The sequence below is a fragment of the Camelus dromedarius genome, chromosome 13 (assembly GCF_036321535.1).
Source record: "Camelus dromedarius isolate mCamDro1 chromosome 13, mCamDro1.pat, whole genome shotgun sequence".
Classification (NCBI taxonomy): domain Eukaryota; kingdom Metazoa; phylum Chordata; class Mammalia; order Artiodactyla; family Camelidae; genus Camelus; species Camelus dromedarius.
In genome coordinates, this window is record NC_087448.1 from 10,418,666 (window position 1) to 10,446,504 (window position 27,839).

Genomic DNA, 27,839 nt, shown 5'->3' on the forward strand with positions numbered 1-27,839 from the left:
ATCTGAGCTATTTCACAAAGGGTCTTATTAAAAGAGTCACTTACAGGACATCAGCAAGGGGCACAGGGAAGAGATGACTTCTTAAGCACCCACTGTGTGCCAGGCATTTAATAGGTGCTTTATACACTCTCATTTAATATTCACAACAATGTGGTTGCTTCACACATGAAGGAAGCCAAACTCAGAGAGCTTATTTGAGTTGCCCAAGGTCAAACAGCTGAGATTCCACTGCAAGCCCGTCTGACTCCACATCTGTGCTTTTTCTGCAACATAATATGCTGCTCCTCTAAAAAGACTCAACAAAAGTTCATCTCTCCTCTTCTTATTTAAAAATCAAGCGTATACAACAAAAACATTTCATCATCAACTGTAAGACATATAGGAACCAGATAAAATATGATACAATTGTCCAGTGTCTAGAACTCACTGCAACCAAAGAATCTTTCTGCAGACTGGGTCCTACAAGAAATGGAGTTTTTCTTTGTAATATTTTGTATGAATATAATTTTTCACATTGACCTTAATTATGTTATTAATTTTACATATGGCTATATGTTAAGTGTGGTTTTCTTTTAAAAAACCTATTAATTTTTAGAAATTTCTGATTCTGGTCAAAATAGAATAAGAGGAACTAGATTTATCTTTGGACATGAAACAATCAAAAAAAAAAAAAAAGAGAAAGAGAGAAAGAAAAAGAAGAAAAGCACATGCCAGTTCTGAAGATTTGGGTCACCAGTGAGAAACACTGATCCCTGGGAGACAAGAAACTAAAATCATGATCGCTACGAATGCGCCAGCCTCTGCCTGGAGCAAGTTTCCAGGTGATGGCACAGGGAGGGAGAACACAGCCAGAACCTGGCAAGCTCCGTGAGTTGAAGAGCTGGGGCTGAGTGTGCAGGGGATCAAGGTAGAGAGAGTTCACAGGAGAGGAGAGAGCATTTAGGAGAGTACAGAGGGTTACCCTTGAGGAAGCAGCAGAGTACTGATCAATGCATGCTTGTAAAGAAAGCACACAAGATGGGGGCAAAAAAAAAAGAAGGAAGGATCAGAGGTAACAGGCTCACAAAGGGCCAGAAATACTACTACCTCTTATCGCCAGCCAAACTAGAAGACTTCATGATTCGCAGGCTGAGGGGTCGTCCCTTAGGAGTAGGGAACAATTCACCCCAGACTATACACTACACCAGTCCTAACTAACAAGTCTTAAAAGCCAGATCTGAAAGAACTAAATTGTTTCCAAAATAACTTAAGTGCATCCCCCAAATTCAACAACATTTATAGGAATACAAAACTCCAAAGCATTCAACAAAGTAAAATCCATGATATCTGACATTCAATTAAAAAAAAAATCATCAGACATACTAAGCAGCAGGAAAATATGACCCATAATTAGACAAAAAAAAAAAAAAAAAGAAAATCAAATCTGACCTAGAATTGACACAGATGTTAGAATTAGTAAAAAGGGATATGAAGACAGTGATTATAACTGTTTTCTCTATGTTCAAAAGGTTGCAATATGAAAGATTTTTAAAAGATCAAAACTAAACTTCTGGAGATGAAAACGATGTGGTGTGAGTTGAAAAACACACTGGATGAGACTAACAACATATTAAACATTGCAGAAGAAATACTAATGAACTTGAAGACCTAGAAATAAAAACAATCCAAAATGAAACATGGAAAGGAAAATTACCAAAAAATTAGAAGAGCATCAAAGAACTTTAAATTCTAAAGAAAAACTTTAGGCAGCCTAATATGCTATAATTGGAGTCTTAAAGGAGAGGAGATGGCAGGGGAGGGGAAAGAGTATTAGAAGAAATAATGGCTGTAATTTTTCCAAATTTGATGAAAACTATAAATCTATATGGATCCAAGAATTTCAGCAAACCACAAGCAGAAGAAACATGAAGAAAACTGCATGGAAGCACATCATAAATTGTGGTAACAGTGATAAAGAGAAAATCTCAAAAATCAGCCAGAAAAAAACAAAAAGAGAGACATTATATACAAAGGAACAAAGATAAAGGTGACAGTAGATTTCCTGTCAGAAACAATGTAAGTGAGAATGAAATGGTGTAAGATTTAACATACTCTAAACATCTTAGAATTCTACACCTAGCAAAAAACATCTTTCAAAAAGGAAGGCAAAATACTTTTCCAAACATGAAAGCTAGAGAATTCATCACTAGCAGAGCCACATAGTAAGAAATGTTAAAGGAAGGCCTCTATCAGCAGGAAGAAAATGGTATCAGATGGAAATCTGTGTCTACACAAAGAACTGAGGAACACCAAAATGTCAACTGTGTGGTTAATATACATCTTAAGAATTTAAACTACTTAAATCTCTATAGAAGATAACTGGTTATCAACTATACTTCAATAAAAAATATAACTGATAAACAAAAATAATAACAATGTAATGTGGGGTTCATAACATATGGACAAAAACCTGTTCAACAGTAGCAAAAAGGTCAAAAAGTGGAAAATGGAAGAATAATACTTAAGTTTTTATACTGCATGTGAAGTGGAATAGTATCACTTGAAGGCAGGCTGTGATAAATTAAAGATGGGTATTATAAACCCTAAAGCAACAACTAAAGTTACAAATCAAAGAGCTATAACTAATAAACCAAACAAGGAAAGTAAAATAGAATCATCAAAGGATTCAATTAATCAAAAGGCAGACAGGAAAAAGTAAGACAGCTATAGGATAAATAGAAAACAAACAGCAAGATGACTGATTTTAATGATATCAACAATCACACTAAATGCAAATGGTCTAAACACTCTCAATTAAAAAGCAAAGATTTTGTCAGATTTGATAAAAAGGCAAGACCCAACTCTGCTGACTACAAGAAACACACTGAAAATGTAAAGACACACATAAATTAAAAGGAAAAGGATGGAAAAGGAGTATCATGCTAACATTAATAATTTTAAGAAACTAAAATGGTTACATTAGTATCAAAGCAGAATTCAAATAAAGAATATCATCAGGGATAAAGAAGGTAAGTTCTTAATGACAAATGAGTCAATTAATTAAAAGTATATACAAATTTTTAACTTTTTATACACTTAAGAACAGAACTTCAAAATACATGAAGCAAAAACTTATCAAACTGCAAGGAGAAATAGACAAATCCACAGTTCTAGTTGGAGATTCTAATACCTCTCACTCAGTGACTAATAGAACATGTAGGCACAAATTCAGTAAGGATGGAGATGATCTAACTGATGCAGAATGAATGCTCCATCCCACCCACCAGAATGTGCATTCTTTTCAAGTGCACATAAAACATTTACCAAAATAAACCATATTCTGAGCCATAAAAGAGATATAGTAAATTATTTTTAAGTCTTCATGTCATACAGACTACATTCTCCAAACACCATGGAATTAAATTAAAAGTCAATAGCAGAAAGAACTGTGGAAAATCCTTGTCTATTTGGAAATGAAATAACGTATTTCTAAAAAACATGTGTCAAAGGAGAAACCAAAGGGAAATTTGAAAATATTTTAAACTGAAATGAAAATGAAAACACAATACATCAAAATTTGTGGAATGCTCCTAAAAAAACCCTCTTAATTTAAAAATAACCTATTGGTATATAATTCATCTATATGTACACTAGAGAATTAGGTAATTCAGATAAGCGAGAATTTAAAAGTTGTCGACCACCACCAAGAGATACTGGTTAACACCTTAGTGATGCTGTTCTCAGAGTTGATCTCGTATCACAATCACCCTAAGGGCTTGTTAGAACACCCACAATGCGTGGCCCTGCTCCAGGGTTCCTCGTCTGGGTGAGGACCTGAGAATCTGCCTTGCTCAGGTGATGCTAATGCTGCTTGCTGGCCTAGGGACTGTGCCTTAAGACCCGCTGCCTTCGTGTATATCCTTCCACATCTTTTTCTATGAGTGATGTGTGTGTGTATAAACATACACACACTTTTAAAAACCCGAATAAGATCATACTGTTTATAAGCTAATTTTTTTCATCAATGATTTCCATCTTTCCATTCTGTAAGCTTTTTATCTCACCAAACACAGAGGCTATATTCAAATTCCTTCATGTGAATAGAGAATGTCCTTACTGTGATTGGCCAAAACTAATCTCCAATCCAGGACCATGCTTCATATCTGATTATGTCCATTAAGTCTCTCTTAATCTAGTCTGGTCCCCTGCATTACAACCCCCATTAAAAACAAAACAAAACAAATAAAAAAACATAAACCACTGAAGGAATGCATGAATAAAATCTGAACTGAAATTCTGAGGATATGTTTTTATTTATTTACAAGGAAAGCTTTCAATAAAAAGGAATTAAAGACAGATCTATAAACCAAAGTATGAAATGAAATGGATAAAGAAAGCTATCTTTATGCATGAGTGTATTAAATTCATTAGGCAGTATTTGATATCCCAGATACATGTAAAGGAAAGTTTTGAAATAAAACCAAGACTTAATATTATAATATAATGCTTGGGGCTTCAAGGGGCCTTTGCCCAAAGGGAAATTTTAACCTTTGGGAACCTTTATTTTTTAAGAAGGGCTCAGCAGTAGACCTCAGGCATAGTAATTGTAACACATCAACTACTTGGTTTCAACTAATTTAAAATCATTTGTTTAATTTGCATTAGTTAAAAAAATTCAGTTCAAAGGATTTCACTTGGGTATTCTGGTTACTTAATTGGATTTTCCCTCTTTAATCTATAGTTTGCTTCTTCTGTTTTAACTTTCTTTTTTTCCTCCCTTTTAAAACTGTCTAAGTTAAAATAACAGATGCTTAAAACTACTGAAAACGTATGTATAGCTTAGTGAACTATTAAATGGCAAACACCCTTGTAACCATCAACCAAGTCAAGAAGCAGAACTGTCAGACCCCTCATTCTAAAAACAATCCCTTCGCTCTAAGAGTAACCACTATCTAGATTTTTACAGTAACCATGCACATTCCTTGATGTTTTATTTACCCGAATGGTGCATCTTTATACACTAGTGTTTAGTCTTCCCTAGTTTCAAAAATGTTGTGTCATTCAAGTATCTTTTCACCTATAGCTTCTTCCTGCATCCCTCTCTTTTCCTTATAGTTTGTCCATTGAGCTGTAGAATTTCCCAGAAGCTGGATTTTGCAGACTGCACACACATGGTGCCGTTCAATATGTTCCTCTATCCTTTATATTTAGTGCAATTTGGCAGCTGGATCCAACTGGTCTCTTCGGCAGGGCCATACATGGTGTTGTCAGGAAGAACACATTTAAGCCATGTATTTCTTTTTAATATTATGACTGTGATACCTTTCCATAACTCATTTTTATGAGAAAATTATTTCCTAACCTTCTGAGAATAAGGTACAGTTTACAGTAGCTCTCCTAACCTCCCAAAGCTTCCCCTTCTATTGTTTTTGGGCAGCCTTAAAAAATATGGTGGCTTGAGGCAATCTCACTTCAGGACATATATCCAGAGAAAACTCTAATTTGAAAAGACACATGCACCCCAGTGTTCACAGCAGCACTATCTACAACAGCCAAGACATGGAAGCAACCTAATGTCCACTGATAGATGACTGGATAAAGAAGATGTAGTGTACACACACACACACACACACACACACAATGGAATATTACTCAGCCATAGAAAAGAATGAAATAATGCCATTTGTACCAACATGGATGGACCTAGAGATTATCATATTGAGTGAAATTAGATTGAGAAAGACAAATATTATATAACGTCACTTATATGTGGAATCTAAAAAAATGATACAAATTCTATTTACAAATCAAAAACAGATTCACAGATACAGAAAACAAACTATGGTTACCAAAGGTGAGAGAGCAGGGGGAGATAAATTAGCAGCTGGAGATTAACAGACACACATTACTATATATAAAATAGATAAACAAGGGCCTACTGTATAGCACAGGGAACTACATTCAGTTTCTTTCAGTAACACATAATGGAAAAGAATCTGAAAAGAAAAAAAATATACATTATGTATATGTATAACTGAGTCACTTTGCTGTACACCTGAAACTAACACTGTAAATCAATTATACTTCAATAAAAAATGTTTTTAAATATGGTGGCTTGCTTTCTAACATCTCCTGGCTCTATTTCCCTCCTCTTCTCTATTATTCCTCTCTACTGCCCTTACCCAGCTCAATTTCAGTCCTACTCTCTACAATTTCTCCTAAGCGGTGATATGTCCTGAAAGGTCTGTTACTAGAGCTGAACTGTTCCAGCCCCTTCAGGCCTCACAGTTTCCACTGATCTTCTCAAACTGTCCCCCCGTGATTTCCAGTGGCTCTTTGGGAGCTCTCTTCTCTGGTCCACACAGATGCCCTGCTGCTTCCCCCTACTTCCTCCTGTACGACCTCGACAGCACGCAGACTTTATGTTTGGCTGATGTTTTGTTTGCAATTGCTTGTACTCTGGGATCTAGGGCTTACACTCTGGCACCTAGTTTTGCCACAAATGTTGTCTGTGGGTTTTTGATTTTGCTAAGTAGATGTTTTTATGTGGGATCTTGGATTTGGGAAGGTCCGAAAACTATGATTCCACTTCCATCTTCTCAAGACTATCCATTTTTAAACCTATTTCCATATATTTTCTTAAACCCAATTAGGCTTCATTATTCAGAGATGGTGGGGCCAACAGGTTGGGAGATGACTGCTACTGAGAAGATAGTTTGTTACCCATGGTTCCCCAGGAGAGGACATGCCACACCATGCAGGGCCACATGGGGAAGCACCAGGGTTGGTCAGGAGGCAGAAAGGGTGAGAAGAAAGCATAGGCAGGAGCCTTGACTGTACCTGCTGGGGAAAGACAAGGTAAGTCAGGGTAAGCAGCTTACGATGGGCTAAACTTGATTCATCTAAGCAGGCCATGGGGTGTAGAGCTGTCTCCGGGTGTCTGCTATCTGGCCCTGGGATGATGACGGCAGAGGAATTTTGTCTCCTGTCTGTAAGCCAGACAAAAGTGGTGACTCAGGGTGTGGGCTCTATATTGGTCTGGTTGCAATATGGGAGGTGTGCCGGCAGGGGAACCGTTTGCTATCTCTAAGAACTTGCTAGAACCAGGGCAGTCTCTCCTCCACAAGCAAGGCTCCCGATGCCAGATCACCAAGAACAGAGAAAATAAGAAAATTCGGGAGGGAAAGATCAGCAGCTACAGGGGCTCAGAGGGAAGAGAAGGCTCAGCACAGGGATAGAGGGGGTTTTCAGGGCAGTGAAACTGTTCTCTGTGAAATTCCACCGCTGTGCTTCTTCCAGTGATCTGCCCTTCCCGACTCTCGGCCGGAGGAAAGCACTGCTTCTCCTGGCACCTGCCCTGCCAACATGGCCACTGTTGGATCAAACCGTGGGGCTGCTCCATCACACCACCTCTGCTGGCCCCCAAACTGTCCTCTGTCCTTGGGTCTGCAGTACACCTCATACTTCACACCTGGCATGTTCCACAAAGAGCCCCTCCTGGTCTCAGATGTCCACAGGCCCCCAGGGAGAAGCCAGGTCAGGAGGCTGCAACTAAGCAGAGATGAAGGAGGCCCATCAGACCCCAGAGGGGCTTGGAAACCACCAGTGAGGGGTGTCTGTCATCCCAAGCAGCAGTGCCTTGTGTGACCTCCTGCCCTAGAAAGCGTGCATGTGGCTATGGGCTAAATCGTGTCCCTCAGATTCCTATGTTGAAGCCCTAACCCACGATGTGACTGTATCTAGAGGCAGAGTCTTTAGAAGGTAATTAAGGTTTAAAGAGTTCATACAGGTGGGCCCTGATGTAGTAGGGCTGTAGTCTTATAAGAAAATGAAGTGATCTCTCTCTGTCTCTGTCTCTCGCTCTCTGCAGTCTGAGGACACAGTGAGAAGGTGGCTGTCTACAAGCCAGAAAGAGTCCTCACCAGAGTTTGATCATGCTGATACCCTGATCACGGACTCCAATACTGAGAGAAATCAATGTCTGTTGTTCAGGCCACCCATCCATGGTATTTTTTTATGGCAGTCTGAGCTAAGACACCTGCCAATGGCAAAACACTTTTCCTGGCATAAAGATTACAAAATGAATGAAAAGGTGCCCATCTTCTTCCCGAGCTTCACCAGTATTTATTTATACAAAACCAGGATTGTTTCTCAGGTCACTGAACACTGCAGCTTTCATAGAAGACTGGTGGGCGGCCTCACGGGTTTCTGAGCTAGGATGCGAGAACAAAACACAACAGGTATCTGAGCAACTGCTGTGCCAGGAATCCTGCTGGGCTCATTCTTGTAAAGTATCTGAATTAGTCCCCATGATCACCTTGTAAAATAGTCATTTATTAATCCCATTTTTCAGGTAAAGTACAAAATCAAAGGCGTTCAGAAACTACCCAGCTGCTAAATGACAAAGCAAATGTTTAAACAGAGATTTACAGGCCAGAACGTAGCTTTTCCCACTTTCCGCAACAGACCTATGATATAGATCTTATGGCTACACCTGTCTCTGCTGCAGGCCAGACCTGTGCAGCTCTTTGAGATGGGGCGATGTGAAGAAGGCAGCCGAGGGAAGCAGAGAGCACCTGCATTGACAGGTCTGCGTGGGAGTCCTGGTCATACGCCTGGTCAGACAGTTCATCTGAATTTGCTCACTGTAAAACGTGGATGATAAAATACTTACCTCGGAGAAATATTATAAAGTGAAGATTGGTGTGAACTGAGGTCCACGGGCCAAATCCAGCCGATGGCCTGTCTTGGTGTAGCCCAAAAGCAAAAACTGGCTTTTATACTTTTAAATGGTCCAAAAAAAAAAAAAAAAATCAATAGCAGCAGTATACTTCATGAAACATGAAAACTCTGAAATTCAAATATCCATGTCCATCAATAAAGTTTTATTGGAACCCAACCACCTCATTCACTGACGCTATCCACGGCCGCTCTGCACTGCAGCACCAGAGCTGGGCGGCTGCCTCAGAGACGGCGTGGCCTGCCAAGCCTAACACGTTGACTCTGGCTTTTTGTCGACCCCTAATCTGAAGGATGAACCAAGTGCGTTTCAGTTTAGAGCACAGTCCCCAGCACACAGCAGAGGCTGAAGCACAGTGAGCTCTCTGAGTCCACCCTAGAGGCAACTGAATGTCCCCCTGGCCTTTTACCAGCTACCTGTCAGCTGGCATAGGAAGCACAGGGTCTTGGTTCCTAAGCTCAGTAGCATCTCTGCCATGGGAAGCCAAATCAGTGAGGGAAGAAAAGCTGATTCAAAGACTTCTCTGCTCCTGTGGGGCCATTCCATGGGGCAACTGCCTGCACTCAAGAGCCAGCTTGCATGCAAAGACAGCCATCAACTCTATTAACTGACAAGCCCTGGGGCAAGTCTAACTGAGGGTAGGGCACAACTGATTGCTTACTAATTATCACTAGTTTATTTCCAATCTTGAGAAACACATCTTAGGCCATGGAAATCACTTGATTTCCCCTTAAGCTTTTTCAAACCCTTACTCTGAAGAATGCTCTGATGTGGTCTAGTTACATGGTAGAAATGATGAGAAGCGGGCAGAAGGCTGAGCTGCAACTCAGTTTGCCTGAACGTCCCACCTAGGGACACAGGTCCATGACCTTGCATGCCGGGGACCTTGGGGGAACAATTCGTTTCTCATTTATCACGTACAGAAAAATGGGTAAAACCAGTTGACAGCCATGCCTGGGCATTTTGAGACCAACCCAGCTTCGTAGTGGTTTGTCAGATATGTGAGCAGCCCCCCAAAGGAAGCCTGGCAAAGGTAATAATCACAACAGTGGTATTTAAAATAATCATGACAACACACCCATGCTCCTTGCAGCATTATTCACAACCGAGGGGGAAGCAACCTAAATGGCCAGCAACAGATGATGACGTAAGTCAGCAAAATGCAGTACACCCACACAATGGAATATTCATCAGCCTCAGAAGGGAAGGAAATTCTGACACGCATTGCAACACAGATGGAGCACAGGGTGGACTTTGAGGACATTACACTAAGTGAAATAAGCCAGACTCAAAACAACAAATTCTGCAAGTCCACTTATATGCGGTATCTAAAGTGGCCACATTCATAGGAACAGAAAGTACAATGGTGGTTGCAGGGGCTGGAGGGAGGAGGAAAGAGAGCTGACAGGTACAGAGTTTCAGTTTCACACGATGAAAAGTTCTAGAGGCATATCAGAGATGTGAAGGCAGTTAACACTCAGGTACTGTACGCTTACTTAAAAATGGTTAAGGCAGTAAGGTTCATGTTATCTGTTTCTGATCACAATAAAAAAAAACAGTGATGATGAAAATGATGATGATGATAGCTTCTGTAACTAATACTTTCTGAACACCACATATACAGGACCCAGACACTGGGCTACATGCCAACAGATATTATCATGTTTGATCCTTTCAAAAACCCACCTCCTGGGAAACCAGCTACTGTTTACTACTCTCACCGTGAGTGGCTCTCCCTCAGTGCATGCAATCAAGACCTGTCCTTGGCTCTTTCAAAACAGAGTCCATCAGCCAGCCTCTGGGTGCTTCTGGGTCATTATTTCTGCTCCTGTGTTATTATTTTACTGTATTTTTAAGGTACACTTTTATTGGAAATTGTGTCTATACACACAACGTGCTGTAAGTGCACATGTTGTAAGTGTACAGCTCACTGCTTTTTCTTTAAAATAAATTTATTTTATTATTATTATTTTTAGGAGGAAATAATCAGGTTTATTTATTTACTTATTTAATATGGCACTACTGGGGATTGAACCCAGGACCTTGTGCATGCTAAGCATGCACTCTACCTCTGAGCTGTACCCTTCCCACTGGCTCACTGCACCCACGGAACTGATTACACCCACGGAAACAGCACTGAGATCAAGAAACAGAACATGGCCAGGACCCCAGAAGCCCCCCTGTACCCAAACCAGTCACTTACACCACCCCATCTAACATCACAGATCCATTTTGTCACAACCACCTATTTTTTTAATTATGTGAAATTAGCTTTCATCATGTAAAATTATGTGAATTTAGCTTTTAAAAAAAATTATGTGAAACTGTGATTTTCAATTGACATAGAGCAAACTAGAGATACAGTCAGAGCAGAATGGTGACTGAGAGCATGTGGGCTTGTATTTAGACAGACCTGAACTTGAATTCCGGCTCAATCGTGGCCTAGCTGCGTGCCTTTGTGAAAATGACTTAACTTCTTTAAGCCCTATCTTTCTTATTAGAGAAAGGAGGTATAATGGGTTGGGATAAATGAGCAGGAATAAATGAAATACTGCACATCAGCCTATTTCTGGTGCCTTGTACAGAGTTAATACTCCCTAGCGCGTATGCTGGCAAACTATAGCTTCCTATTTTATAAATGAAGCTCTACTGGAGCAAATCCATGCCCATTCATGCACATCCCAAGGGCAGGTCTGAACAGTCACAGTAGACACCCTCTGGCCTGCAAAGTCTCTTACAGTATTTACTATCTGGCCCTTTACAGAGAAAGATTGCTGGTCCTGGCTTTATAAAGGACGTGGGCCACATTCGCCACTGTGTCCACAGGGACTAGAAGCACCCGGCACACAGTAAACGCTCGTGTAGGGGGCTTTCTTTGCACCACTGGTAACAATATCTATTAAAGTCATCACTGGTGGGTTTGCTGAATTTTGCAGTTGAACACATTCCTGAAAAGTATGATAAGGAAATGGTGAAGCCATGAAAATCAAGCCTGATGAAACTTGCAACAAGTCAGCCCTGGAGGAAGGTCAACAGGTATGTAAATCCAGCAGAAGAGAAGCACCTATGGTTAACACAAAGGGCATTGAACTTGAGGCCCAAAGAACACGGTTAGACTTGTAGCCCCGCCATTAGCAACTTGGTTGACCCAGATAGAGAACAATTCTCAGAGTCTTAGTACCCTCATCCCGGCTGATTTGTGGTTTAGAGGCAACTCCAGCTGGATTGGAACAGGACAAGACTGGAGTCAGGAAAGCCACTGGGACCTTGAGTAATGCGGGCAAGGTTGTTAGAAATAATGAGACAACAAATCTTCAGGTGTTCTGAGAATCATTATTTTAACAGAAAACAAGCTTATGAAACAGTCTTCCACTGAATTTGGTACATCGTATTATAATTATTTGTTTCCTTGTCAACCTTTCTAAGCCTGCACTTCTAATGACTGGAAACTGTAGCTGTTACTTGCTATCTGTCCCTTCATATCCTGTGCCTTCTGCAGTATGAAGTGTGAGGCTGGATACCGCGTTGGCACAAAATAATTGTTAGATGAATAAATGAATGTGGAATTAGAATACGGCCTGTCTGTGGTCATTTGTCCCATCAGAAAGACGACTGGGAGTCAGGGCAGCTTAGATTAAGTGTAAGTATTAGAAAATGGTAGAGTGCTTGGAGGTAGGAGTATGTTGAGAAACACAACCTGTGTCCACTTTTCAGTGCATAACCAGGTGGCTCGCTCACCACCTACCTCCTCTCCTGTCCACACCCTCCCTCAATGCCTTGCCTGTGCTCTCGGATTCTCCTCCTGGTCTCCTGCCTCCCCATCTACATGCCTCCGCTGAGGGTTTTTCCTTCTCTCTCCATCCCTTAAGTGCTGCTGTTCTGCTCTTCCTTTCTTCTTACTCTCTACACTCTCATCTGGTTTCAGAGCTTCAGTTGATACCTGAAATAATCATGTAATTTTTGAATCTGAATTTCAGTTCAGATCTCTTTCCAGTGCTCTAGGAGACCCACCTACTGGTACTGGCTGCTGGACGTCTCCACTGCAGCGTCCACTGATCCCCTGACCCCTCATGTCTGGGTCAGAATGCCAGCAATTGGCACCCCTGCCTGCTCAGGCGGCAAAGCTGGAAAACTGAGCTCTGGAAGCCCCTTTCTCTCACAAGCCCATTCGTTTCATCACATCTCTAACTGCTACCCGCTCCCTTCAGCCATGCCCTCGACTCTGCGTTAGTTCCAGATTCACCGTCTCCAGCCCAATACTGCGAGCCTCGAACAGCTCTCACGACTCAAGTCGTATTCTATTCCAATCTGGCCACAGTTCTCTTTCTAAACCATAAATCAGATCATATCATACTCCCTTTAAAATGCATTAACAGCTTCCCAAACACATTAGCTTGGTGCAGAACTGTGCTGTCAACACAATGGCCACTGGCTCCACGTGACCACTGAGCACTTGAAATACAGCCCATCTGAATCCAGATGGCTGTGAGTGTCACATACATATCAGATTCAAAGACTCCGCATGAAAAAAAAAATGTCAAATTTCTCATTCATAGGTTTCGATATTGACTCCATGTTGAAATGATGATTTTGGATGAAACAAATTAAATTTAATTGACTTTTAAATTGATTTTATTGTTTAAAAACTTGATTAACATAACTGCTAAAAAACTGAATTTAAGTATGTGGCTCACAATTTATTTATTTCTTCTGGATACCAATGGTACAGAAAGCTCTTTGAGGTACACCTGGCTCCCTGCTTACCTTTTAATGTTTTCTCTCTCATGTCCTTCAGCAGAGCCCTCCTCCCCCCACCTCTCAACTTCAGCCCAATTTGCAGGACCCTGGGTAGCCCACTCACTTTCTGGTCTTTGTGCATCTGGTGTCCCCTCTCCCAGGAACAACCTATCAAGTCAACTCCTACTGGCTTCACAGGACTCAGTTTTGCAGTATCTGGGAAGGATTTCCTAAAATGTCGCTTGCTGCCCTCACTGTCCAATGGTCCCTGACTCCAGTGGAACACCTGTCACGTGTCATGAACTGGCCACCTCCTCAGTTTGATGCCCCACCTGGATTCCACATTCTCTCCATCTCATTTCTATTGGGTCCCCAGTGCAGTGGCTAGCAAAAGTTCCAGGCACTCAGTGTGCACTGAATGAAAGGATAAATAGAAATACAGTCAATGAACTTATACCCACAAAGGGTGTCTAATGAGAGGTAGACTCGAATACAGCCTTAAGAAAGTGCCATCAGCCAAAAGAGAAAAAAAGAACGGTAAAGCTATGTTCTAAAATTTGCATGCAAATCAGTGAAACCTTTTTAAAGAACAACATGACATACTTAGCACACTTTAACATGGTCGAACTCATGGATGACACAATTCCGTGCCTTTGGATCTGAATCACTAAAAGAAACCCTTGGCCATGAGTGCAGACATGAACGCAGGAGCCACGTTCACTGAAACATTATCTGTGATGGCCAACGATTCAGTGCAACCTAAGTACCCCAGCCTCTACAGCAAAGGTCGGACGTTACAGCACATTCACTCAGCGGAAGAGCAGGAAACTGTGAAAAGGAAGAAAGTGGGTTCTATATGCTGCAAAGGAAAGCTCTTCCACCAGTCTGCGTTTGTGTGCACATATACTCAAGACTTTTACCAGAAGGATACATGGACACTGGGGATGGTGGCTCCTGGAGAGGGTGATAGGGAGACAGTCCTTTCGCCATGCTCTCTTTGAACTTGCTAATCATAAGCACACAGTACTTTCAAAAACATTATCAAGGGCCTTCTGGGTACTTCCTCCTGTGTACGTTTCTGTATAGCAAGGAAAGGTCTCAGTGATTCCCCTCTCCCAGGTCGAAGAGAGGGCAAAACAGCAACATCACATCGAAATCACCTACCGTGATCTTTTTGTGGTCGGGAAACTCGAGGCCAAAATAGTCTCCTTCCACAAGGTTGAGGTGGTTGCACACGGCATCCAGCAGCACTTTCCCGGGGGCTCTTTGCTGGGAACAGAAACAGCAGGAGTTACGCCTCTGAGACAGGCAGCTATGGAAACAAACCGCGGCTCCCACCACAAAAGTCCCTCATTCCCAAGGCTGTAACAGCAGGCCAGCCACCACCAGCCCCGTGCACACTGCTGGTCCGCCCGTCCTGCTGCTCTCACACTTAGACGCTACTCTCTGCTGTCTTCTCTTCACCCCAGACCCAGGAACTATCCCCCTTTAAAAAAAAATTGACTTCTTCATTTAATTTTATTTCATTTTCAGGTTGACAGAAAATTGAGCAGGAAGTGCACGCAGAGAGTTCCCATACACCTCTCCCCACATGTCCCCCGTTACTAACATCCCACAATAATGTGGTGCACTTGCTATAATGGCTGAGCCAACACTGATACACTATGATCACCTGAAGTCCATCGTGTACATTAGGGCTCACTCTTGTGTTGTTCTATGGGTTTCAACCAATGCATAATATCATATAGGCCCCACAACAGGACCATACGGGGGGGTTTCACCAGCTAAAAATCCCGTGCCCCCCATTTCACCCTCACCTCCCTCCCCGACAAGCCCCTGGCAACCACTGATCTTTCTACTGTCTCTATGGTTTTGCCTCTTCCAGAATGCCAGAGTTGGGATCATAGTGTGTGGACCTTTCAGACTGGCTTCTTTCATTTAGCGTCCTCCATTCTTGTCATGGCTTGACGGTTCATTCCTTTTTATTGCTGAATAATATGCCACTGTGTGGATGGACCCCCAGTTTGCTTGTCCATTCACCTACGGAAGGACATTTCAGTTGCCCAAGTTTTGGTAATTACTAATAAAGCTGCTACACATATTTGCGGGCAGTTTTGTGTGGCTCTAAGTTTTCAATTCACCAGCCCAGCCCTTTCTGCAGCAGTTGAAAGCCTGGCCCTGTTCCTCTCGCCCCCTTCCACAAATGCAGCAGTACACATGACTTTCTTCTCTAGACTTTGTACAGACTCATCTAGACCACATATGCACTCAGGGTAAAGGCCTCCTACCTGCGATGCCTAAATACCAACCCGTTTTGTTGAAATGAATGAATGAATGAATAAAATGACTCATTCCACTGTATGATGTGTAGCTAAGTATCTGTAAGTCTGTCTCCCAGTTCAACTCTGGGCCACTTGTCACCTCTATATTCCTGTTGGCTAGCAAAGCACCTGTCACTCAACCTCTGCTGAAATCAACACTGTATGTGTATTTTCCATATACTGAATCTATAGGGAAAGGGAAGATCATATACAAGAACCCGGTTGTTACTCTGAAGAGCTTAGAATCATACGCTTTTGTTTCTCTTCACTATCTGGTCGATTCCTAATGACTCGCTAGCAAAACAGATCCAATTCCACCTCACAGATCGAACACTGCAAGAAAAATGTTTCAAAGACATTGTTGTCTCCAGTTACCGGTTTTCTACTTTGACCTCCCCTCTGGTAAGAGCAGAGCAGTGCAGGAGCCAGTCAGTCACCCAGGGGACCAACGAGCAGTAGGAGCCAGGACCTGGCAAGTACCATGATGGGCATGTCCACGAGGCTGCCCAACAGTGCGATCTGAGGGACCTCAAAGATGCTTCCACGTCCAACGATAAAGCTTCAAAAAAAAAAAAAAAAAAAAACCGACACCACTTTATGCTCCCATGTTCCTCCTTATTGAAATCCAGAAGATATTCACAGCTGTCTAAGGGCAGGAAGTGTTCTCCATGGATAATCCTAAACTCATCAGGCTCTAGACTTTGAATGTCTGGTCCAGGGGTAACCAGAAGAGTCATGTCACTTGCACTGGTGGCAGAAGTAATGTGTGAAAACCCCATTCATGTCTGTCAGACATACATACCCAACACCTGCACACACACACCTGCATTTACCCAGTGGACTTACTAGCTGCATGCATTACTGGTCACCAAATTATTTCTCACCTCTTTGGCACACAGCAAGGCGCCCTAGGTCATACTGAGAGCACTTGGGAATTCACCAGCCCAGCTCACGGGGGCCCTGGGTTCAAGTTCTCACACCTACCTCCAAAGAGCCACTTGTTTGAGGCCCTCCTCCCTGTCCAGTAAAGTCGGCAAACACTAATCAGACCATGATAAAAACAGGCCAGGGGCTAAGAATTTGTGGGAAAATTTCTCTATCATAAGATTTGAGGAGAAGACCACATTCCAGTTTCACCATCTTTCTCACAATTCTGGATGTTTCCTATTTGTTACAAAATGAACCACCAATTATCTGACCAGCTGGCAAGCACTTGCGTTTCCCAAAGAATTCCCGGAACCAAGTGAATTTGATAACTTCATCTGGATTTACAGAGTCTGGGAAATGACTCTACAGTTCATTGCTGGAAGTCTAAACATGTAAAAAAATCAATCTACAATGGATGGCTTTATGGGAAGATGTTCAGCTAAGCTCTTTGGACAATACACTAAGAGGCAGAGGACCTTTACTGAGTCAGCAGAGATTTCTGTGACCGCACTGAGCATATGTTGGTAATAATAAGAGACTGGAAATAGATGCTTGGAATCTACCTAATAAATAAGTCTGTTCTCAAGTCTTAAAAATTTCCTTAAAATTGATTATTTTGGATAAATCTTTGATGCAAAAGGCCTTTTCATGGGACAAAATTTTTTATACAGGGAGAAGTTAGAGTTTGAATGATATTTTAGCTCCTAAAATTCATCTATAAAATAGATGCCTTTAATGCATTATATGAATTCTCCTATGAACACTGGCTATATTCCGGGATATAAGGAAAGCCAGCATGTGGTATTACTAGAAGGTTATAAGGGCTGAAATGCAGTCACTACATGATAATTTCACGGGCAAATGGACACAGCACTAACATCCCAATTTACACCAGGCAGCTCCAGCCTAAAGTGCTTCTAGACATCATGATACCAAAGTTCAGGGACTCTGTTTCCCTTTTTTTTAGGAGTTGGTGTAGAAGTGTTTGGGTTTATTGATGCACCCAGGGCCAAATTCTGCTGCAGAGAAACCATTTCAGAGAAGGGAAGCAGGAAAAGCGTTTTATCCTCATCCTTTAAGGAAAATGATCTCCCCTTTCCTTCCAAGGGTGGCTTCACTTAGTCAATCCACAACATCATTTCTTTACATTTGTCTCCAGTGAATTTTTTCAACTTCACATTAAAAGTAATTCTGTTGAAAAGAGACTCACAGACACAGAAAACAAACTTATGGTCATCAAAGGGGGAGGAGGGGAGAGATAAACTGGGAGTTTGGGATTAGCAGATACAAACTACTATATACAGAATAAGCAAGGTCCTCTGTATAGCACAGTGAACTATATTCAATGACTTGCAATAACCTATAATTAAAAATAGGAAAAAATATGTATGTGTAACTCAGTCACTATGCTGTACACCAGAAACCAACATAACATTATAAATCTACTGCACTGCAATAAAAAAGTAATACTGTTCAAAATCATACCATAGAATGTAAAATGGATGGTGATGGTTACACAACATTGTGAATGTACTGAACGCCACTGAACTGTACACTTAAAAATGGCTAAAATGGTACATCTTTTGCTGTGTGTTTTTTACCAAAATTTTGAAAAAGGCAAAAAAAAAAAAAAAAAAAGGAAAGAAAGAACTGAGGCCAGTGTTCACATTTATAAACGATTTAAGAGTGTTACTCCCAATAGAATCTAAACAATTTTTTTTGAACCAGAAAATAAAGTATCCATTTTTTTTTTTTACATTAGATCTTAGAAAAATAGAGGGGTTAGGACCAGCTCAAGTAGAATAGCTGTGGAAAGCCTTATCACCTGGGGAGAATCAATGAATACCCACATGTACGAGTAAATGGCTGTTAATATTTCTCCGCACAAAGGGCTCTTTTATGCATCTGGCAAAAAAGGCACAATCTGAATGTCGTTGGAAGTTACCGCAAATTATGCACCTGGGGCAGGCTTTGCACTAGAGAGGTGATGGGGTCCAACAGCTACCAATCCACTAGCCCTTTGATGCTAAAACAAATCCGTACATGAGTTTCAATAAAGTCTGAATGTGGGAAAAGGTGGCAACAGCACAGATTAACCTGGCAGAAAACAAAGAAGAGACTCTCAGGAAAACTAATCTGTAAAGGTATTTTCTCAAAGAGTAACTTACTTTAAAATGCACACCTGCACACACACTTAGATTTATGGCTGCACAAATGATCACACATGAGGAAGGGAAACCAAGTCCCTTGAGCATCATTTGAAAACCTATATGATGTTAGCAGTGGTTTAACATGAAAGGGATCTTGTGATGGATATTTTTAAAAATTGTCCCCACATTATTTGCACTGAGGCTGAAGGGGCAGACGTCTAATAAACTAAGAGTCTGGCTGACCATTCACCACCAGTCTCGATTAAAATATTCCAGCAGTGTCCTCTTTCCAGAAAAGAAACCAAATAGTAATTATATGTTCTATTTTGGAGAACAAACCAGTGATTAGTGAAACCACATAATCAAATTTTAATCACTTTTTTTCATACTGGCTACTTTTAATTACGCTCCAAAAGGCATCTGAATTTCAATCTAGTGCACAGATAAGTTGGCTGATTGCTCTGTGTCCCTCCTGCTCCCTCCATTTTGAGCAGGCTTTTCACAGACTCCTATAAAATTAAATTTTAGGAGGAGATTTACATTCCTGAGGAGTGTCTGGCAACTAAGCACTGAATAATAAATAGTATGAACCGTCACACAGAGCTTCAAGCTATTAAAAATTGTGAATCAAAGTTGCTTAGGTTTATTGTGCCTTTAAAACAGGCCTGTGCCTTCAGGTTATTTCTATTACATCAAGTTTTATGTGGGAGTATTTTCTTTCTCCTCTATAAGAATAAAGACAATTCTTTCCAGGTTCGGGGTATCTTCTACCCCCTCCGCCCAGCTCCTCAAAGGGTTTGCCCTCCTTGATACAAGCTAATGTCCGCTTTTCTGAAATAACCTCATAGACAGAAATCTATAAAGATAACATTTGACCAAGTTTACAAAATTTGCATCTGCTGAGGTTTCAGAGAGCTGTTTCTGGAAGCATTCTGTTTTTTTCTGGATCGGGATTAAGGTAACCATGACAACCAGGGCATGCTCTTCTCCAGCGGAAGGCAATGGCTTCTCTCAAAGGCCTCGGCCCCTTTTCTCCTACCATTAATTTCTATAACCCACGTCTGATCTTAGGGTGCCGTTAACATTTCAGATTTCCTCCTGGCCCTCTGGCAGTTTTTGATCAGGTGGATAGAAGTATTAATAATTATGATGCCTTAAGGAGCCACAGTACATTTATTAAGTGAGTAGCCATGTGCAGGCACTATGCTGGCAGCTGAGGGAATGGAAATCAACACAAGTGTCACTGAGTCAGAGGGTGAGACAATAAACCAGCTAAATCAGAATACATGGTAAGTGCTATGTGGGGGGGAGGGTGGGCACTCTGATGTCTCTTCTTACAAGGACACTAATCCTATCAGGTCAGGGCTCCGCCCTTATGACTTTTTGTTTTTGGTGGTGAGGGGGAGGCATTTAGGCTTATTTATATGTTATGTTATGTTATGTTATGTTATGTTATGTTATGTTATGTTATGTTATTCATTCATTCAATTGGAGGTACTGGGGATTGAACCCAGGACCTCATGCATGTTAAGCCACAGAGCTATTACTGCCACCCTCCCCCACCCCGTCTATGACCTCATTTGACCTTACTTACTTCCTTATTCCAAAGATAGCCACACTGGGAGTCAGGGTTTCAACTTACGAATGTGAGGAAGCGGGAGATGCAATTCAGTCCACAGTACACGGGCCACGAAGGACTGGCAGTACTGTCTACCCCTCAGGATCAATGTGAAAATGAAATAAAACTATGATCGCAAAGTACTTAACAAAGGGCCTGGCAGGTAACACACGTTTTCTACTTCGGTTGCTGCCACTGTGATGGGGGAAATGATAATTTATAGAATTAATGGCAGGGGAATGGGTTGACACTGGGAAGGATGTCCCATTTCCCAACCCCAGAGGCAGTCTCTGCAGTGTCACAGAACAGAGACCCTGGCTACCAAGTCTGCATACTATGTGACTGTGTCCCCCAGCACAGAGTCCATGGCTAGGTCTAAGCTTACTCTGCCCTAGAATTCTGCTGGAACTGGTTCAGAGTAGTGCTTCTCCAATTTCTGTGCCCCCGATCATCTACAGACCTTGATAAGCTGCAGGTGCCGATTCAAGGGGGCTGGGGTGAGGCCCAAGACTCTCCAAGGGGAGGCTGCTGCTGGTGCAAAGACTCTGCTTGGAGACCAAGGTGCCAGGCACGTCCATGAGTCACTGCTGAATGACATGTGGACCCTTGACAGGCAGGGCTGGCACGCACTGTGGTGTCTGGCTCTGATTCCCATCTGGGGATAACATCAAGCTTGAGACTCAACCAAAGGAAAAACACCAAACCCACTGTTATGGGCTGAATTGTGTCTCAGAAAAATATGGTAAAGTCCTAACTCCCTGTACCTGTGAACTTGACCTTATTTGGAAATGGGGTCTTTGCAGACTTGACAGAGTTAAGATGAAGTCATTAGGGTGGGCCCTAACCCAACACGACTGGTGTCCTGATAAGAAGATGGTACAAAGACAGAGACATGCAAGGAGAAGGCCAGGTGAGGTCAGAGGCAGAGACAAATGGTGGGGCTGTGAGTCAGGGGTCACCCAGGATGGATGCCCCCCACTGCCTCCCCCACAGAAGCTGGAAGAGGCAGGAAAGGGATTCACTCAGAGTCTCAAGAGGGAGCAGGGCCCCGCTGACACCCTGATTTGGGACTTTCAGCCTCCAGCACTGGGAGAGAATAGCTTTCTGATGTTTCAGGCCACCGGTCATGGTACTTCGTTCCCACAGCCTGAGCCAACTCAGTACAGCCCCCTTCTACAGCGCTGCGACCCATCTCGTTAGCCACGCGGGGGCAGAGACAACGTGGTCACATCCAGCACAGTCCCTTTCGGATTAAGGGATTACAACAAAATAATAACCCAATAAGTGGATTCCGGGTAACAGAAACATTCTGGCCTTTAACATTTCTCTAACTCGAAAATCAAATAAACTCAGTAAGTAGGGGACTAATTATAGGAGGTAATTGATTTTTCTTGCTAACTGTTAAGTGCTGTTCCTCTTTTCATTGTTGTTGCTCTAGATGTGAGCAGTAGTCTACAAACGAAGTTCTTTTTACAACAGTCTTTTTTCGACCCTCCCATCCGTGAGGTGGGAGGGGTGGGGTCCAGGCTGACATCACATAGCCCCCACATGCTCCCGCCACCCCTGCCGCTATCCAGGGCTCCCCTTTCCTGGCCCATCTGCATGGAGTCAGGAGCTGTCGGTGAAGCAGAGGTCCAAGGATACAAATTGAGAAATTTCATGGGAACCCACCTATCCGTCCATAAATATCACTTTTCTTACAAATTTTAGCACAAAGCCACTGCCAGACTGGGCTTAATATAAATGATTAAAAGGTGAGGCTTGTGGCTACAGACAGCAGACTGAATACACGCGGTTTATCTCCACTACATCCAGAAATCCCGCTTAAAAAAACAGTAGAAGAATGAAAAAAGGATAGATCAACAAGGTTCTACTGATTAGCAGAGGGAACTATATTCAACACCTTGTAATGGCCTATAATGAAAAGAATATGAAAAGGAATATATATATGTGTAACTGAATCATTATGCTATACACCAGAAATTCACACACTGTAAATTGACTATACTTCAATTTAAAAGAGAAAAAAATGAAAAGGAATATATTCACAGAAAAGAGAGAAAATGAGAAGAGACAGCAGGTGAGAGATTTCCCCCAAATTTAGGAAGATGACAGTGGAGAAAGCTGCAGCCTAATTACAGAGGAGAGGAGAGGCTGCAATAAGGAAGGAGCCAAATTGCGCAGAAGTCCCCCAAAAGCCCAGAAACGGGAGACGCCAGGTACTTCCGATAATGCAGGGCAGAGTGAAAAACCTTTGAAAACACTGTAATTTGTTTCCTCATATAGCTAAGAGTTTATAACTAACATAACCCCAAAAGGTTATAAAAAGGAATATTTGGTTAACAAGAAAGCGCTCTTAAAAATAAAAAATAGCACGGCAGAAATAAAAATGTCACTGCAAGAGTTTAAATACACAGTTGAAAATCCTCCTAGAAACTAGACCTGGTGACAAAGGGATGGCAGTGAGGAGAGGAGGCAAGACATGGAGAGACTCAGCTCGAGTTCCAGCATCTGACTAACGTGACTCTGGGACAGAGAGACCCACGGAGAAGGGACATTACTTGAGAGTAATATACAGAAAAATTTCAGAACTGAGGAGTGTTAACTTTCAAGTTGAAAAACAGAGAGAGTATCTCACAGCATAAACGAGTACAATCCATTTCATAGCAAATTACTGGGAAGGTTTGGAACCCAAGTGATGAAAAGAAGATTCTGAAAGTTAGGAGAGAGAAAGGCAAAAGCTAGTGGGTCAGAATGGCTCAGGACTTCCGGATGGCACATTGGAAGCCAGAACAGAGATCCGACCATATTATGACCATCCGACCTGCCGGAGTAAATAAAGATGCAACTGCCCTGGGGGCAGAGGAACAGGTACATCTGCACACCTGCAATTCACCTATGCTGCACACCTGGGGACACTCTGGGCCAGAGGGCACAGAGCTGGCACCAAGGTCATGCTCACTGTGGAGCTGGGATTCAAACCCAGCTTCAGGGCATCTGCTCTGAACTATTACGCCTCGGAGACAATGTTCCCTCTAAACTCTTTTAAGACTTCCACCCCCTAATTTTGATGACCCAAACTGCCATGGAGAAAATGTGTTGGTAAAACCAAGGGAAGTTTGACTCGTTGAAAATCCTGTAACTTGAGGCACTAAAGCTGGTCACTGGGACACAGAGTCTGATGCACATGGTTAGTATGAACGCATAGAACACAGCCCCTGCAGACTAGGGCGAGTGTCATATAAACTAATTGTGACCTTCGTCTGCAAACGCAGGACTCCTTAGGTAACCAAGAAATAGGACAGCTGAAATGTGGGAGGTGTTTCTCATGCTGTTTCCAGCCCCTGAGAGACCTAGAGAGGCAGCATAATGTAATTATTAAGCACAAGAACTGGAGACATTTGTCTTCAAATCCCGTAAGTCCACTCCGTGGCGGTGGGATCTGGGGTGAGTTGCTCTTTGGGCCTCAGCTTGCACTCCTGTAGAATGGGCATGTGACAGAAACACTTCATGGGATTGTGGAGAATACTAAATGACTTAGTATACACCAAGCCTGAGGATGGTACCCAGGACTCAGCAAGCTCTACTGAGTATTAGCTAGGATGAGGAGGAAAATGACTAGAAGCCCAACAGCGGACTCAGTGGCAGCCTCGGCAGCAGTGTGGTCACCGACGCTGGGCGCTGCCAACCAGAACGAGAACAGGAATGACAACTTTAGAACTGCAGTCTGGGGCGCTGGGACCAGGTCTTCAATCAGGGAGGATGTAGCTAAATGTTTAGACCTGCCCATCCACTAGGTGCACAAACACGGCGATTCCTCCTCCTCGCAGAGGCTCCAAGGGTGGCCCTGGCGTCTGTGGGGAGACACTGTGCCCCTTGTTCCTGCTGCACTGAGCCCCTGCGTTCAGAACACTCATTAAACACACTACAGATTGGATTTCAGAGTCCCAACTCCAGGCCACGAAGAGAATGGGCCCTTTCAGCTCCTTTGCTATAATTTAGCTGCATTAAGCCCATAGCATCATTAGCACAGAGCTCCCCTTCTTCCTTCATTCTGAGATGTGTATGTGCGTGCGCGCAAGCGTGCGCACGCATGCACACGTGGTACAAGATTTCTAGTGCCTTCTTGCAAACCCTTCATGTGTGAGCAAAAGAAGAAAAATGTTTCTGGAGAATTCGGTCATTCGTAGCGCTGCGTTTATCCACTCTTGACCTTCATCAATTCACTGTCTTTTGGTCACTTTTAGAAGGAGATGAATAAAAAAAGTCCAAGATTTACTGAATAAAAAAAACTTGCATGACATTTTGACACTTTAAATATCCATTCGACAGGAATAATGTATCCCGCAGATAATGGATATGGCAAATAAATATAAGCCAGATTCTGACTGCTCAAGGAAAGCACTGCGCCCTTTAGGGCAAGAGAAAAATGCTGGCCTTCTCCTGTCTGTTTAGTTTGGCACTTTTCTCTCTGGACTCCATGGTCTAATTAAGCCTCAAAAGTACATTCAGCCCAGTGAGCCTGAACTCTCTGAAAACAGCTGATATCACACCGTGGTCTACAAAATTATTCTTCCAAAGGAAGATGCAAAGCAGATATTTTATTGACTTTAGCTTAACATTTGAACAGAAAGATGAAGACTTTGTAAAACAAGGGACACGCGTGTTTCCCGTGTCTCATCTACCTCCATGTGCAGACAGAGCTTGTCAGCTGGGTTTCTGAACACAACCTTCCCCAGAACGAATATCTGAGGTTCCTGGAGAACCTCCAAGAACATTAAATGAAAGGGGAAAAAAATCATTTAGAATGTTCACAGACACTTTCAACAGAAAACATTTTTAATGTTTTTCAATTAGTAGGGAGAACGGGAACATTTTCTCAATCCTGAAGAGGGATTTTAAAATTATTTCTTATGCAGAAGGCTTTTACATTCAAAATATGTCAATCAAGTGTGAAAACATAGCTTCCAGGGACCCTTTAAGAATTCTTGGCTCTAGAGTCTCTAGAAAATCTCCCAAACAAATACGATTACTTTTCAGTCTTCTTCATGTACTTCTCGGGTTTGATAGTCTGTTAACTGTGGAAGTGATGGGGGGGTGGGAGTGGGCTGCAGCCCCAGGTTTATGTATTTGCAAGGAGGTCAGAGTTCTAGGCAAAGAGCTAGGACTTCTCTTGCTTTGAAAAGCTCAGATAAATTAAAGCACAGAGGCTCTAGTCTTGGGGAAAGAGAACTCAGAAGTGAGATGAGTACATGGCAAAACTAAAGGATGCATATCTAAGAGACAGACAGCAGGCAGCACAGGAAGTAAACAGGAGGTAGAAAGGTAGTTCCAGGGGGAGGGGGTCGGGTGAGGGTGGAGAGTTCTTGTTTAATGGGGACAGAGCTCAGTTTGGGAAGATGAAGCAAACTCTGGAGACGGATGGTGGTGATGGCTTCATGACAATGTGAATGTACTTACTGTCATTGAACCGTACCCTTATACGTGCTAAAGACAGTATGTTTTATTTTAGATGTATTTTACCACAATAAGAAAGTATGGGAAAAATACCCCCAAATACTGACAGTCTATGGAAGGAACTGGTAAATTTAGAGGTGAAGGGGAAGAAAAAAATCAAGTACCATAAAAAGTATTTTCATAATAAAGACAGAGAGGAAGCAAACACTTGCGACATTTCCCATGCATGAAACTATTACCATTACATATAAATACATGTGAGATTACATTCGAGAGCAGCACGCAGAGGGGGAAGACATGGGTTCTGGTGTCGTCGGGTTATAATTTCAATGCCTGGCTACGGAGCCCAGGATGAGAACTGATTTTCCTTTCCAAGCAATGGAATGATGATATTCCCTGAAGAGATGGCTGGGAGAATTAAATGAATACCTATAAAGTGCCAAGGACCAGAGCCAGCATTTAGCAGAGACTCAATAAATCATAGTTAACCATCATGCTTCATTTTTAGTAGAAACATTTTCCAAGTTATTTCTAACTTTTGGTACCAATGAAAACTCCCTCTTGAGCATGTTTAAACCTCACACTTTAACCACTATGAAATAGTATTTATATTTGCCCTTATATTCTAGTATCTTCTAATGAAGGGCTGAGGAATGAGATAACGGACATTAGACGAAGGAGGGGGAGTGGGGAACAGACTACATGATCTACAGACTAAGAAACCACTAAGAAGCAAAAAAATTACATGCGTTCACTGTTGATAACAGTCCTTTCCCACCAGCAACTTGCTATATTAAGACAAAATATAAGCACACAGACCCTAGACTTAGAGAGAAAGAAATGTATATAGCAAAAGTGTAGAAAGCATATCCCCAAACACTAACAGTCTACCAGAAAGACTGAAACAGTCGGAGTTAAACACATCTTTCCTTTAAGAATCAGACAACAAGCTCTTTGGGGGTTACTAAACCACAGTGCTGACAGACAAGATCATTCTGCATGGTTTACACACAGATTCTTTAAGTTCTTACAAACTCAACAGAAAGGAACGTTGATCACCAGCCAGGATTTAATTGAAGAACTAATTCCAGTCTAGAAATAATTCAGAGGGGACTCTGAAAATCAGGTTTACCCAGAGGCTTCAAATCATCCACATCCTCTAACCCCATACACATCCAGGGTCTCACACGTGTGAAGAGTTTGGAAAAGGACCCCACACCCCAACAATTCTGATACACACACACACACATTCGTGGCACACAAGAACTTGGACATCATCCAGCTTACCCTTTTACAGCATTCTCCTCGAACTTCCCAGTTTGAAGAACTTGGTGTTCTGTTTTGTTTTGGGGTTGGGGGGAGGTAATTAGGTTTTTTACTTATTTATTTTAATGGAGGTACTGGGGATTGAACCCAGGACCTCATGCATGCTAAGCACGTGCTCTACTCCTGAGCTACACCTTTCCCCTTGAATACCTTGTTGACATTATTTTTCATGACAATTTCCTTGTATTTCTCTGCTGCTTTTGACTTTTGTCCCTTATGATTACCATCTGACTTATTACATAAATAATTCCCAGCTTCTCAAGTCAGTTATCAGAAACAGTCATCTACTAAATCAGATGTTGTCACTCCTCTGAAACTCAGAGTAAAAGCCAGAGTCCTTACAATGGAAAACAAAGCCCCAGGGGGCCTGCTCTACCCTATATCACCACGTCACCCACATCTGAGGTAATATCCAACTGCTTTCCCTCTTGCTCACTCTGTTCCAGCCACTCTGGCCTCCTTGTTTTCTGAGCGTATCAGGCACATACCAGCCTCAGGGCCTTTGCACTGGTTGCTCTCGCTGCCGGGAACACTCTCTTCCCAGAAATCTTCATAGATAATTCTTACCTCTTTTGAATCTTTAC

At 42.2% G+C, this 27,839-nt stretch overlaps 1 protein-coding gene across 5 annotated transcripts in view; it reads right to left on the reverse strand.

The window, feature by feature from the left end:
• Nucleotides 1-27,839, reverse strand: part of FARP1 (FERM, ARH/RhoGEF and pleckstrin domain protein 1) — a 277,276-nt gene that overhangs the window by 82,687 nt on the left and 166,750 nt on the right. For all 5 annotated transcript variants that reach the window (XM_064493014.1, XM_031466240.2, XM_064493015.1 and 2 more), the window contains exon 3: nucleotides 14,621-14,725. In XM_064493014.1, coding sequence (XP_064349084.1) covers nucleotides 14,621-14,725 — 105 coding nt within the window. The remainder of the gene's footprint in view (nucleotides 1-14,620; nucleotides 14,726-27,839) is intronic.